The sequence below is a fragment of the Urtica dioica genome, chromosome 6 (genome assembly GCF_054948205.1).
Source record: "Urtica dioica subsp. dioica isolate 48M chromosome 6, U.dioica_male_clone48M_v1_H2, whole genome shotgun sequence".
Classification (NCBI taxonomy): Eukaryota; Viridiplantae; Streptophyta; class Magnoliopsida; order Rosales; family Urticaceae; genus Urtica; species Urtica dioica.
Window position 1 is genome coordinate 4,857,797 of NC_142761.1, and position 15,372 is coordinate 4,873,168.

The 15,372-nt window shown below is 36.1% G+C and overlaps 2 protein-coding genes across 2 annotated transcripts; one reads left to right on the top strand and one right to left on the bottom strand.

The window, feature by feature from the left end:
- Positions 1-396: 396 nt before the first annotated feature.
- LOC149393058 (homospermidine oxidase-like) lies at positions 397-5,270 on the bottom strand. The gene is made up of 5 exons (XM_089618355.1): positions 4,438-5,270; positions 3,794-4,178; positions 2,562-2,675; positions 1,942-2,483; positions 397-763 (listed from the first exon to the last, which is right to left on the bottom strand). The coding sequence occupies exons 1-5, from the start codon at positions 5,169-5,171 to the stop codon at positions 550-552; spliced, it is 1,989 nt and encodes a 662-aa protein (XP_089474481.1). The 5' UTR covers positions 5,172-5,270; the 3' UTR covers positions 397-549.
- Positions 5,271-13,219: 7,949 nt separating this feature from the next.
- Positions 13,220-14,904, top strand: LOC149393059 (uncharacterized). Its single transcript, XM_089617894.1, has 4 exons — positions 13,220-13,496; positions 13,592-13,951; positions 13,993-14,639; positions 14,869-14,904. The coding sequence occupies exons 1-4, from the start codon at positions 13,220-13,222 to the stop codon at positions 14,902-14,904; spliced, it is 1,320 nt and encodes a 439-aa protein (XP_089474020.1).
- The last annotated feature ends 468 nt before the right edge of the window (positions 14,905-15,372 follow it).

Genomic DNA, 15,372 nt, shown 5'->3' on the forward strand with positions numbered 1-15,372 from the left:
TGAGGGGGAGTGTTGAAAACAACAAGCTCAAATTCCAATAACCAAGTCACATCTCACTATTTACTAGGATAATTCTCATTGTTTCCATGTAAAGCAATCATTTCTACTTATCTCATTACTTGTATAAATAGAAGATTATTTTCTCCTCTCAAAATGTGAAATAGAGAAAATATTCTTCATATTCTTTCTTAGTCATATTTCAACACGGTTAACTCTCAAAATTCTAAAAGTATTGATTTTGTTTAAATTTTGAGCAACTCGCCCTCGACTCTTTTCTAAATACTGGCAACTCAAACTTATCTTCTTATTTGGGGATAGATGGTTTTACGAACAGAACCAGTGCATCTTGTCAATAACAATATGGTTTAATTTGTTATTAATAACTTTAAAGCTGATAGAAGCAATAATTTTTTGCGAAGCGAGAAACAATATATTGTTTTTATAAGTAGAAAACTCAAATTCAGAACAACAAAATTAATACAAATCAGGGTAAATATATACCAAGTAATTTAACCTATACCCGAAGGCAAAATTAATAGAATGGTTTTTCTAATGTAAATTACAAAGTGAAGCAATTTGGGAGCAGTTAACACCTTGTGGTTGGGTAGCTTTGAGAACCGGATTTCTGTCAAAAAAATTAGTGGGACGAAGCTCAAATCCAGAGCTTAAAGTGGGCATTATAGGATAGTCTTCTTGACAAGGTACATGGTGAATTCCCACCGTGTACCATACCACAATGTCCTTGTTCTCTATTTCCCTATTCCTGCATATAAATTACATATATATTAGGAAGAAAAATATTACTTGGAACTTACCAGATGAAATTTTTTAAAGATATGCGTTATGGATTGTATAAGATGATTTTACAGCGAAACAATGCGAATGTTTTCATTTCCTCAAAATCATATTTGCTAGTTGAATTAAAGCTGGGTCACGCGGGATCTCATTTCCCGTATTATTAGTATTATATGAGAAATGGGAAAAAACCATATTATGAAATGTGGTATTGGAAATGAATCATCCGGAAAATGGAACGGAGTTGAGATGTTTAGCACCATTTAGTACCATATTTTTTTAAGTTGTATTTTTTTAATTGAAAATAAGAGAATTTTTCTTCTTTTTTTAAATGCATTCATGGTTAAAATAAAAGAAAAAATAAATATGGAAAATATGGGAATCCCGGAACCGCGAAATATGGTACCGGGAATTCCCGGTACCAAGGAAAATGGTTCGGGGATTTTCCAATCCATTTTTGATGATTTTGGGAGTCCCATTTCCCGCAAAATATGAGACGGGATCAAGGGATCCCATTTTTCCCGAGCTCCACATGGTCAGCTTTACGCTCAAACAGTAGGCTAAGCTAAAGATGAGAAATATATTAGCTTCTGTTTAGGTAACGGAAAAATTACCAAAATGAAATCGGAAAATGATGGAGGTTAACTGAGGTAACCGAAAAATAATTTCTATTTTTAATCAAAATTACTTAAAAGTGTACTTTTATATTGTAAATTTTTTCGTGAAATTCGGCTGACCAAAAGCAATTTTTATAACCATTTAAAAAACAATTTGCAATTAAATCAAACCAAATAATATTAAACTAAAACTATGTAATATTAACGGTGTGTATGAAAAAAAAAAAAAAACGAAACATTACCAAACTAAAGTTTAAACTATAGGTAAGGAAATTATTAGTTTAAGTTAAAATTAATCAAAACACTAGCAAAATAAAATTGGAATTGATGGAGGTTAATTGAGGTAACTGAGTTTTTTTTATTTATATTTTTGATCAAAATTGCTTAAAATTTTTAATTGTTTCGTGAGTTTTGGCTAACCAATACCAATTTTAACTCTTAACAAATTATTCGAAAATAAATTAATTTATTTTTATCCTATGAAATATCAATGGTGTGTATGAAAGAAAAAAAATTATAGGTTGTGTACCTCTTAGTCCAAGTAGCTAAAGTGTCGTCGCCCCGGCTTTCGTCAATGTATCGTCCTCCGGCCCATTTTTCCGACCTATTATACGGTGTGACCCACACATTATAGCCCGTGAACGCACCCCGAATTTCTACAAAATCATCGTCCGACAAAAGCGGTCCCGCCACTGACCCCGGGATCAAACGGTAACCAACATTGTTCCCGATCTTAGTCCTCTTGTTAGGGTTCACTACAACGAGCTCCGCGGGACCCGAGCCCGCGAGCTTGATCATCGCATCAGCCTCGGTTTTAGCGGTCTCGCTCACCGTCTTCCAATAACTCTTCCGAGGCGAGCTTTCGTCGTTCGTTCTCACCGTTTTCAATTTCTTTTTCACAAAAGAGTTGGCACTCCCATCAACGTCAAGATCTATGTGGTATGTTAAGAAGTGGTCATGGTTTGGTCCTAGAGAATTTTCAGCTAAAAGTGTCCCATATACTTCTTCATTTATTTGGTCATTGTGAGTGTATTTTGTCCCTCTTATCTCCAATAAACCACTTAGCCCAACCTGCGAAATTAATGCTTGAAATTAGGACTTAGTTTGTAATAATTTCATAATATAATGCTATTAATTAAACTTGGTTACCTTTGCAACAATGGAACCACTTTGTTTGAATTCCCAATCAACAATGTAGTCATAATTTCCGAGTGTTGACACTGTTCTAACTACTAAGCTCACATCTGACCTGACCTCACTTATCTGCAAAACCAACCCCAACTTTGTTAATTTATAGAGATTTGTAAGTAAATATGCTACTTTAAACATGCGATTTTGGATCTAGCCTATGTTTGACAATTTTTAGGGATATAGTCAAATGACTTATGTGGCAATAATTAAGGTCTGATTTGCCCTTACTTATTAACAAATTCGTCACTTTCTCTCTCCTATTTTTTTCAAATAATTTTTTTTTATCAAAACTTCAAAAATTCATATTTTTCTCATACGAACTCGAAATTGAGTGATTTCAGATCCTACAAATTCGTGGCGTCGAGATCTTCAAAAATAGACCCATTGTTTTTGATGAAAAATTATGTTTAATGCATCATAGTTACGTTTCCATTTATTTTTTTGATAATTTCAAAAATTTCAAGTTATTTCCATATTTAAGGTAATAACGTGATTTTTCTACATCTATGGTATTAAACATGATTTTTCATCAAACACATTGGATCTATTTTTGAAGATCTCGGCGTCACGAATCCGTAGGATTTGGAATCACTCAATTTCGAGTTCATATAAGATAGATATGGTTTTTTGAAGTTTTTATGTAAAAAAAAATGTAGGAAAAAAGTATGAGAGATAAAATGACGAATTTGTTAATAAATAAGGGTAAATCAGACCTTAATTATTGCCACATAAGTCTGTTGGCTATTTCCCTAAAAATTGTGAAACATAGACTAAAAACAAATTTCATAGTTTCATTTTGACTATTTCGTTACACTGTCCTAATTTATATAGAAAAATAATCAACTTCCAATTATTTATAGATAAAGTTTAAACTTTAAATGTGTCACTTAGTCAAAAGATGAAGAAAAAAAATTAAATAAATAAATACAGCGCATTTGATTCAATCAATACACCAACAAGTGCCTGTGGAGTGGGACAAGGTTCTGAGCCCAGCAATGTCCGAATTTTTAATGTTTTATTTTTATTCAAGAAATATTAAATACTTTTAATCAATTTCACAATTTACTAGTATAATGCTACCACACAGTTTAACTATTTAATTGGCTCATTCCTACATAAAACTATGTTATTTTTGGAAGAAAAAAAAAACTCAAAAGCTTTAAGAACTATTAATATGTATAGAAATTTACCTTTTGATCGACAATCAAATATTCGGTGTGACGCCACATAATATCTCCGGCGTATCGCTCGAAGATACAAAAAGTATTCGGCAAATGAATTGGTTTCCCATCCGCTCCGGTAACATAGGCATCCATAAAATAGGCATTGCCCGGACAATCCCGAAAAGGAATAAGTGTTGTTCCACAAGAGCCAAACCCGTATTCACCGGAATCAAAAAATGTTCGGTAATACCATTCTTCAGTTTGGTCCATATACGGCACAAACAGCTCGGATATGAAAGCTCTATACAATACTTGTCGGTATTTTTGCTTTTCTATGTCGAAAATCGACGCCGTTGATATTATCGGACCCACTCGCATGTCGAAACTCAAGTGAAATTCCCATGTTGCCCACCTAATTTATTTATTTTGAAAAGAGAAAAAAAAAATCTCATATGTGATATTATTGAATAAAACGCATGTCTTGCAAAATAAAATGTTCAAAGCAAAATTAGTCACACCAATCACTTAATGTAAAATCTACCTAGCCAAATTGTCTCCAAATTGCAAAATAATGTCAATCAAATTAAACTTAATTTCTCAAATTATAAATGTTTTAATCACATTGCCTTCTGTTAATATAAATGTCGAAGAAAAAAAATATATATGATTACCTGACCAAATGTCCATCAACCGAGAAACTCGGCCCGTCGGGTTGAACCACCGCGATGGGCTTCAACGTGGGCCCAAACGGAGGCTTCTGCGCCGACACCCTATAATCCGTCCCGTCAGCTTTCGGGACGGGTCCCGCGGTGGACCTGTCCCGAAAGTCAACCACCTCCATCTCGTCGAGGTCAACGGGGGCGGTCAACCCCTCGACGGGCCTCGCGAACAAATTGACCGACCCGTCCATATAGAAACAAGAGACCCGAACAACTCTTCGGCCCCTAAAGCCCGGCTTATACCAACCCGCCGCGAGACACGCGCACGTGACCTCCTCGGCCTTCAGTCCCCTCCTCCGGACCGCGGACGCGAACCGCGGGTCCCGCCTCGCCAGCCGTTGCCCCGCCATTTGCTCGTCGAACGTCAGGGTCGGGTACCCGGGCCCGCGGTGGACCTCGTCCGACCCGATCACGCCACGTGTCAGGTCGACCACGATCTCCCGGGTCGTCTTCCCGGCCCGGGTTATCGCGAGGGCTCGCCGGGTCGCCGGAGCTTCGGACAACTTTTCCGGGTCGTCGAGGCCGATGTAGTGGAATGTCGAGTTGGGCCGGGCCGAATTGATTATGGCCCGAACCCGGCCAAGCTCCGATGGGGTTAAGGGGTCTAAAGGGTGGGATTGGCGGGTCGACCCGGTCAGAAAAGAGAGGACGATCACCAAGAAGACAATTATTGGTGTTTGAGTCATGGCGTTGGGTAAAAGCCAGTGAGTGAATGAATGAGAGTGAGAACTACAAAGGCTGATATGACATTGTTTTTTTTTATTTATTTATGTGGCGAACGAAAATGTTACAACATGTATACAAATAATCCGGGTTTGATTTATATTGATGGTTGGGGTCCATTAATGCACATTTATGAATGTGCTTTAAGTGAGTGGTATTGGTAGCTCGATGTTCAAGGTTTTTGCCATTAGAACATAAAGTCCAGTGCTTTACACGCTCACATCTATCTAGAAGATAAGAAAGTCCTGCAAAAAAAAAAAAAAAAAAAAAAATTACATATATATATATATACATTCTATTATTGCAAAATAAAATGTTCAACTAGAAGAATGTTAAATGAGATATATATTTCGATCGACATATAAAGATATAATTTAAGGTGAGAATTCAAAAGTTGGCAATCTCAATCTTAAAAACTTTGAGATATTTGTTGTACGATAGCTGAGTATTGATGAACTAAGAAAATTGTCTTATCTTTTCTGGTTAAAGTGGGAGATTATTAAAAATATTGTCCATTAAAAATAGTTACTGAATATAATAAAAAGTTTACTTTATTAGCATTATAGATTAGTAAGTTATTTTTTAGTTAAAATCAATAACAACTATCTTCTATAGCCTATGTATTAAATTGAATATATGCATGGGCATCTAAGTTCGAGCGGTGAGCTAAAACATGGTCGGTGATTGATCCATACTTGGATAGCTGAACCTAAAATCTCATGTGTGGAACACAAGTGAAAGGTTTATCACTAGGGGGGAGCATTCTACACATTTGGTATGTATATGACCTGGACAGACTTTGGTTGTTGATATGTCGTTTAAACACAGCTACGATACACTAATCGGGGTCGCTATGATAGACTTGATCTAAATCATGAAGTGGTCACGGACTTCTAGGTTGTATTACCGGGTTCTTTGACTCAATCGTTAATGATTACTTGAAGATGCCTAAATACTTATGTATTGAGAATTCGGGATATGATATGAGCGAAAAGTGATTCACAGATACAGAATCCATTCTTTTTGAAAGAAGGTCAATGTTCACTCACCTAAGTAGTTATTCCAAAACCGATTGATTGCGCGCACTTTCGTAGTAAGTACGTACGAAAGAATCTTTCGTTGGGGAAACAATGATGCTTAGGGCTCATATGTATCAAGAAAGGTATAACAGAATAATTGATCAATATGAGTTTAACATGGAAGATTGAGCTCATGAACTGACTATATCAATGAACACTCATATACATCCAATAAAACATAATTATAGTAACAAGAAAAGTGCAGTCTTGGCTCATCTTGTAGAGTGACGCCGAGATTGACGAATCGAATGAATAAGAGAACATATTATGACGATACTTGTTGTACCCACTAAAAGAAAGTGATTTATTTTTTTGTTTAATAAGAAAATGATTTGTGACATGTTGTGTTCAAATTTTGTTTTTGTTTGAACACAACATGTCACAACAATAATATTTGTTTTTGTATAATTTTATTACATTATTACGACTATTAACAAATTATATGTATATGAAAGTATGAATCATAATCAATATAATTATTACTTAAAGAATTACTGTAGACTAATATAATTTTAAATAATATAAACAAGCAAAATTAGGAGAACCGTTTTTTTTTTTCTCTAAAAATCTAGTGATATAGAAAATAAAACTGGAAAAAGGGCCAATTTAAGCAAGATGGAGCAGTGTAAAGCATGGATTGAAATTCCGGGGGAACCGGACCGGTTCCCCCTTTTTTGAAGTCCCCGGCACCGGAACGTTCAAAACCGGAATATTTCGGTGGAATCCGGTTCCCACTTCCCGCCGTGCCGCCAGCCTCCCGACGCGACGAAGGTCAAATTTGCCCAGATCCCGTCGGTTTACTCCTTTTCCGGTGAGCTTTCCGACCTCTTAATGTTTTTTTTTTATGATTTTGAGTTTAATTTTTGAAATTTCTTGATAATTCTTGAAGATTACGTATAAATTGGTAGTTGTGAACATGAATTGAGTGTTTATTTAGAGTTTGCGTTCATGTTTCTAATTTTTTTGTAATTAATCCGAATTATGTTGTAATTTTTTTATTAGTTAGTGATGATTAAGGTTATGTTGAACTTGTTTATTGATTTATGACAAAATTGTTATGAATTGTTTTTAATTTTAGAGTTTGTGTTCATGTTTATAATTTTTTGTAATTAATCCGAATTATGTTGTAATTTTTTTATTAGTTAGTGATGATTAAGGTTATGTTGAACTTGTTTATTGATTTATGACGAAATTGTTATGAATTGTTTTTAATTTTAGAGTTTGTGTTCATGTTTATAATTTTTTTGTAATTAATCCGAATTATGTTGTAATTTTTTTATTAGTTAGTGATAATTAAGGTTATGTTGAACTTGTTTATTGATTTATGACGAAATTGTTATGAATTGTTTTTAAATTTAGAGTTTGTGTTCATGTTTATAATTTTTTTTGTAATTAATCCAAATTATTTTGTAATTATTTTATTAGTTAGTGATGATTAAGGTTATGTTGAACTTGTTTATTGATTTATGGCGAAATTGTTATGAATTTTTTTTAATTTTAGAGTTTGTGTTTATGTTTCTTATTTTTTTAATTAATCCGAATTATTTTGTAATTTTTTGATTAGTTAGTGATGATTATGGTTATGTTGAACTTTGTTATGAATTATTTTAAATTTTCATTTAGATCCGGGAATATTTTAGAGTTTGTGAATATGATTCATGATTGTTAGTTTAATTTAAGATTTGTTAATTTGTAGGTTACAACTTACAAGAATGTCGGCCCCCGACCCAGCTAGGAAGTATTGTACACCCGTGCCCGGAAAAAGTAGCGCCCACCAATGTATATTTTGCAATCACATTATGGGAGGCGGCGGCATCACGAGAGTGAAAAACTACCTAGCCCATGTAGACCCAACCAAGAGTGTCAGATTCTGTGAAAAAGTCTCTCCTGAAGTACAAGAAGAGATGCGAGGTTTACTTGAAGGCAATGTCGTAAAAAATAAGAAGAAACAGTATATGGATTCTACGATTCGCAAGACATTGAATAAAAATGTTGGCGTGGAAGAATCAGAAGAAGAAAACTGTTGGTGGATCGAGCTCGCATCGGACACGAACGATCGCTCCGATGCGACTCGTTTGAGATTATTCCACCATATAACCATATTAATGCGGAAAAATAATTAATTACGCTGATCATAAGCTAATTAAATTATGATTATAATTAACAAGATCTAGTTATGTTTAATTAATTTAATTCACGAGAGCATATAAGTCAAGCAACCGATATAAGAGTAAACGAGTACTTACATTGATTTTCGGTTCAGCTACAGAACGCTCCAATCCAATCGCGTACTCCTTGCGTCGTCTTGATGAAGGACTCGAGGATGACACCTTAGTCTTCCAAAACGTAATCTCCGAGACGAATACGAAAGATGAGTGGGCACAGTCTTTATCTCACTAGATCACGAAACTAGGTGTTTCCAGATCTCTCTTTTATTTTACTAAGAATGGAAACGAATTTCCAAGGGGAGGGAGAGAAAATTTCGCATGGCCAATGGAGAGCCACGAAATTATTAGGTCAAAAATCCTTAATTTTTGCATTCTCATGAACCCCTATTTATAGTAGTAAAAGGAGATATTCATGGAATCTTCCAGAATATTTTATCTCTTTTTATTGTGTTCACACTGGTGGATTAAATCTAGGCCCTTGGATCTCAACAAGTGAATCCTACTTTTTCTCTCATTCATCAGATCAATATCTATGGGATATTATTCTTTTATATAAATAGAGAATAATTTATTTAGTGAGATAATAAAGGAGAATATATTATTCTCCTAAATACTTTCCTTTAAATAAGAAGAAAATATAGGACAATATCTTATATTTTTCTCTCTCCTTTATTTAAACAACTAAAGAGAAAATATTGGTAAATACCAATATTATAAAATTCGAATTTTAGGCACACGGCCAAGGGGGAATTTGCGCAAACCCTAGTGCCAAAAATTCCCAAATCCGATTTTCATATTTTGTGCAAGGCCCAATTGCTTAAAACCCAATTAATTATTTATTTACTTGGTCCAACAATAAACAAATAATTAATAATTGTTTATTTACTTTATCAAACAATAAATAAACAATTCTACCATAAATATTTATTTAATTCTGCGAATACCCGTTTTCCAGAATTAATGCTGTCAATCACAATTACAGCAAGTGAGATTAATAATGATAAACATTATTATACGAAAGTTCTTATCCGCCTTTATCAGAGCCGAATCGGGGACTATGGACCTAGTAATAAGAGCTTAACAAATCCGATGAAAAAGACGAAATAGTCATTTCTCTTTTGTACATCGATTCGTCTAATCTTGGTCAAATACTCCACCTTGTAAGCCAAGACTGAACTCTCCTTTATACTAGAATTATATTTACTCATCGTGACGAGTGTCCACTGATATAGTCAGTTCGTGATCAAGATCCTCCAGGTTCAACCCGTATCGAGAGAAGTCGATTTATCCGTTATACTTCTCTTGATACATATCAGCCCTAAGCATTGTTGCTTCCACAGCGAAAGATTCTTTCGAACGTTACTTACTTCGAAAGTGCTAGCAATCTATCGGTTCTGGAATCAACCCTTAGGTGAGTGAACATTAACTTCTTTCAGGAAGGCTGGATTCCGTATCTGTAAATCACTTCCCACTCGAATCATGCTCTGAGAAAACTCCCAAGACATAAGCTGTGATTAGCATGAATAGCCTTTTAGCGAATGAGTCGAAGAGCTCAGTAACATAACCCAGTGTCCATGATCACTTCAGGATTTAGATCATGTCTCATTGTGACCATCATAGTGACCTCGGTTAGTGTGTCGTAACGGTCCTTAAACGACACATCTACAACCAAGACCTGTCCAAGTCGTACACTTACCACAAGTGTAGAATGCTCCCACATAGTGATCAGCCTTCACCTATGTGTTCCACATATATGACTTTAGATATAGCTTTCCAGGCGTATATCAGTCATCGACCATGTTTTAGCACACCGCCCGAACTCAGGTGCCCAGCACGTGACTCAGTTAGATACGGAGGCTATGGAAGATAGTTATTATTGATTCTAATTGTTTAGAACTCAACCTACTAATCATATAATGCTAATAAAGTAATCTTATTATCGAATTTAGTAATCATTATCTTCAAGTGGGCAATATTCCCAACAATCTCCCACTTTGACCCAGGATTGAGATTCCCATCATATGGATTCCCATTTTATCTATACTCTATCATTTATGTCGATCTGACATATGTCTCATTTTCATATTATTCTAGTTCATGCATTTTTGCAAGTGATTGACTTACCATTTAAGGTCAAGTCAATTTGTTCATAGTAAATAAATTTACTTTAGAACAAATTAACACTTCGCATACCTTTAGATTATACACCAGACTTTATATCTAAAGATAACAAGTCTCCCTATCAAGGTGTACATCCATTTGGTGCCAAAACAGGTTGCACCATTGCATGGTTTGATCTCATCACCACTTACAATAGTGTGATTTATTTAACGAACTTTATTGACCTATTTCCATTACTTGGTTATTTATAGTTCATCATTGTTTGTCGTGTTCATATTCAATATATACACAGGACTTTAAGGATTTACTATATTTAAATAACTAAGTATCTCACTATTTCCAGAAATTACAGTGTTTACAACACATGTAGTTATTCTCGGAAATACGACATTGTTTAAGGTCTAATTCTTAGTCCTTTTAAAGACAATGTTGATAGCCTCAACATTGAGCTCATACCTTATATCAATAAGTATGTTTGAGACATAATGGAACGAGCATGTCGTTTTTAATTTTAGAAACAGTTAGCTCAGTCAATTTACTTGTGTCATAATGAGGTCTAGAACTATAATAGTAATGACTTTGACACTTGTTTAGGAGCTACATTTATCGATCATTTTCAAAATATCGATTATAACAAACATTCATGTATAATCAATGATTAGTTTGTTAAGTACTTAGGATCTACCTTTCATATTTCAAAAGGTTTAGTAGTATAACTACTTCGATCCATGTCTTTATGTTATTGGAACTTCATCCTCAAAGGACAGTTCATCTTCAATTTTGAAGATCCCTAATGAAGTGGTTCGGGGTATCAGAAAGAAGAGTATCATTGATGATAATGTCTCTCCTGAAGGGCTCAATCTCTTACCTTATAGCTTATTAAAGCTTAAACCATTTCATTAATCCTTTTATAGATCTCTATATTCCTTTAAGCTAATAGCTTAACAGGTAGATCTATTAAATATGGGCTAATAACTTTCAGACAAGTTAGTATGATCGAGAGTGATATCTCAAGATCATGTCTTTCCATTTAAGGAAATTTTATTATTGATGAGAGTGACAAGGATCCATTCTAGGATGCTCCCACTAGGTTATTGATTTTAATGACAAGATAATTCAAAATTATCATTCCTTTCAATTCATTAATTTATGTGGCAAAGTAATCATTGATTACTCTTCCACTTTAATTATTGAATAATAGCATATACATTCCGGTTAAGGATGCCATCTTCAATGATGGGTTTAATCCTATGAAGGATGTTGCTATTTATTGAACAACAAGTGGCTAGATTTCATTAAAGAAAGCTCCCACTCTTTTATTGAACAATAGTGACTAGAATCCAATTAAGGATGCTCCCACTCAATAATATTGGTTATTTAGTGGCTAGGTTCCATTTATGGATGCTCCCACTAAGTCAATGAATAAGAGTAGCTAGGTTCCAGCTAAGGATGCTCCTACGCGATTATTGAATTTTAGACTGGCTAGGTTCCAATTAAGGATGCTCCCACTCAATCAATAAATCTAGAGTGACTAGGTTCCATTCAAGGATGCTCCCACTCAATCAATACGAATATTAGTGACTAGGTTCCAATTAAGGAAGCTCCCACTAATTTAATTCATCATCAACACTAACTTTTAGTTGTGTCTCATTTATTACTTATTATTCGCACAAGTCATTGTCGAATAATGGTAATATTTATTTAGACGCTTTCAAAGCTCTAAATAGTTCTTAAACAATAAAACATATTCAACATAAGAATTTAATGAAGCAATAAAAACTAATTAATTCTAACAGAGATAATAACTTAGAAAATAATTATATTTATTTATTGTGCTTCTATATAGCATATGAACGGAAAAACGTGACCTTCATATTCTATATCTTTTTCATAAGGACGTAAGCATTCATGCATTGTGCTTCTCTTGATACATATCAGTCCTAAGCATTGTTGTTTCCCCAGCGAAAGATTCTTTCGAACGTTACTTACTTCGAAAGTGCTAACAATCTATCGGTTCTGGAATCAACCCTTAGGTGAGTGAACATTAACATTCTTTCAGGAAGGCTGGATTCCGTATCTGTAAATCACTTCCCACTCGAATTATGCTCTGAGAAAACTCCCAAGACATAAGCTGTGATTAGCATGAATAGCCTTTTAGCGAATGAGTCAAAGAGCTCAGTAACATAACCCAGTGTCCATGATCACTTCAGGATTTAGATCAAGTCTCACTGTGACCATCATAGTGGCTTCGGTTAGTGTGTCGTAACGGTCCTTAAACGACACATCTACACCAAGACCTGTCTAGGTCGTACACTTACCACAAGTGTAGAATGCTCACACATAGTGATCAGCCTTCACCTATGTGTTCCACATATATGACTTTAGATATAGCTTTCCAGGCGTATATCAGTCATCAACCTCATTTTAGCTCACCGCCTGAACTCAGGTGCCGAGCACGTGACTTAGTTAGATACGGAGACTATGGAAGATAGTTATTATTGATTCTAATTGTTTAGAACTCAACCCACTAATCATATAATGCTAATAAAGTAATCTTATTATCGAATTTAGTAATCATTTATTCATTATCTTCAAGTGGGCAATATTCCCAACAAAAACTACGAAGCTCAATTACGAGCAGCGATGAAGAGGTCAAGACAAGAGGCGGCTCAGACAGAATGGAAGGCTCGAATGATGTCGGGGCCCGAAAGTGGTTCTACGGTAAAATCTCCATCGGATGCTCCGTCATTATATAAGTTTGCGAGTGCTAAGCAACAAAAAATTGACGGGATGGTGGAGCCGAAGAAGAGAACATGGCTCGAAAGATCTATAACAAAATTCTTTGTTCACCAACATATGCCGGCGAGTAACGCGGACTCGCATGAGTTCAAAAACATGATTGCGACCGTTCAAGATCTAGGTAATCCTCAATTCGTGATCACTAATTATATTTTCATATTGTCGCATCGCATGTGTTCTTGAGACGTTAACGTGATGTATATTGGCATATTGTAGGTCCTAATGTTCCTATACCATCACCGTATGAAATTCAGAACAAGTACCTCGATATGGAGGTTGCAGACGTGGATAACTACATTGAAGAACAAAAGAAGCGATGGGTAAAATACGGATGCACCATACTCACTGATGGTTGGACGGGGCCGACTAGACTGAGCATCATCAACATTATGGCTTATTGTGCTGGTGCAACGGTGTTCTTAAAGTCCGTTGATGCATCCAAGTATACGAAAACAGGGGAGTACATCTACGAAATATTGAGGTCAGTGGTCAAAGAAATCGGAAGACACAATGTCGTCCAAGTTGTGACCGACAACGGTTCGAACTACAGGAGTGCCGTTAGAAATTACAACGCAAGTACAATGTGTACTGCACACCTTGCGCCGCACATTGTCTAGATCTGATGTTTGAAGATATTGGAAAGCGAGATAGTGTTAAGCAGACTATCAAAGCAGCGAAGGATTCGACTAAGTTCATCTACAACCACAGCACTGTGTTGTCCAAGTTACGGGACACATCCCCAGGTGAAATCATCCGTCCCGACGCAACAAGATTTGCCACGAACTATCTAGCTCTCATAAGTCTCCGAGAGAAGAGAGCTGCGTTGAGGACGATGTTCAGTAGTCAATGGTGGGATGATTCCAAATTGAGTGCAACACCTACAGGTAGATCCATATCCGAGACTTGTTTAAACCCCAGGTTTTGGCATTCGGTGGACGATGTGTGTACCATATTCGAGTCGATGTACACCACTCTTCGATTAGTGGACACTGAGGTGCATCCCACGATGAGATTACTACACTACATCTTCCATGAGATGAAAAAGAAGTTGGAAGCGATGAGTGGGAAGAAATTGGTCGTCGACATCATGAACCACAGATGGAGTACTCAAATGGAGCATCCACTACACATTGCAGCTTTCTTCCTAAATCCAAAGTTGCTGTTTAACCCGGATATAATCATGAACAATACTCACATGGCCGCTGTCCCAAAGGTGTTCGACTTCTTGCATCCGGATCTTGATGGGGCAACTCTTGGGAGAGAGGTATAAATTCTTACAAGGTATATCACATTATGAATATATGAGTCTTATTTGATTTTGTAATTACAGTTAATCACATTTCGGGACGCTCGAGGGGACTTCTCACAAAGAAGTGTTATTTCGGCACGAGGCACCCTTTGTGCAAGTAAGCTTGTGAGATGAATTGTATACATTAACTATGTCATGGAATGGTATGAAATGACATGATATGATTTATGTCACATGATTGCAGGTGAGTGGTGGGAGTGTTACGGAAATTGGACCCTGACTTTACAGATGTTGGTCATTCGAATTTTATCACAAACTTCATCCGCGTCCGCTTGTGAGATGAATTGGAGTACATTTGCCCTCGTCCACACAAAACAAAGGAACCGTCTAGCGTACAACAGACTCGAGAAGCTTGTTTTCTGCTCATATAACATGAAGTTGCAGCTCCGAGAAATAACTCGGATTCACGACAACAACCTCACCCCGATGGATCCTTTGGATATCATCGAACGAGCTTTCGAACGCTCGGGGAATGACAATGAGGGAGACGACGAAATGCTCCGCTGGATTGACGAAGTTCACATGGACGACGTCAACCAGAACCCGGATCCGACAGTAGCTGAAGCGGCTCGAGAGCATGGAGTTGTTCCGAAGCGAGTGCTGAACGAACGTTCAACCTCAACACGGATCCGGAGACAGTTCGGATTCAGATGGCGGAGGTTCAAGTCGTAGATCAAGCGGATGAGGT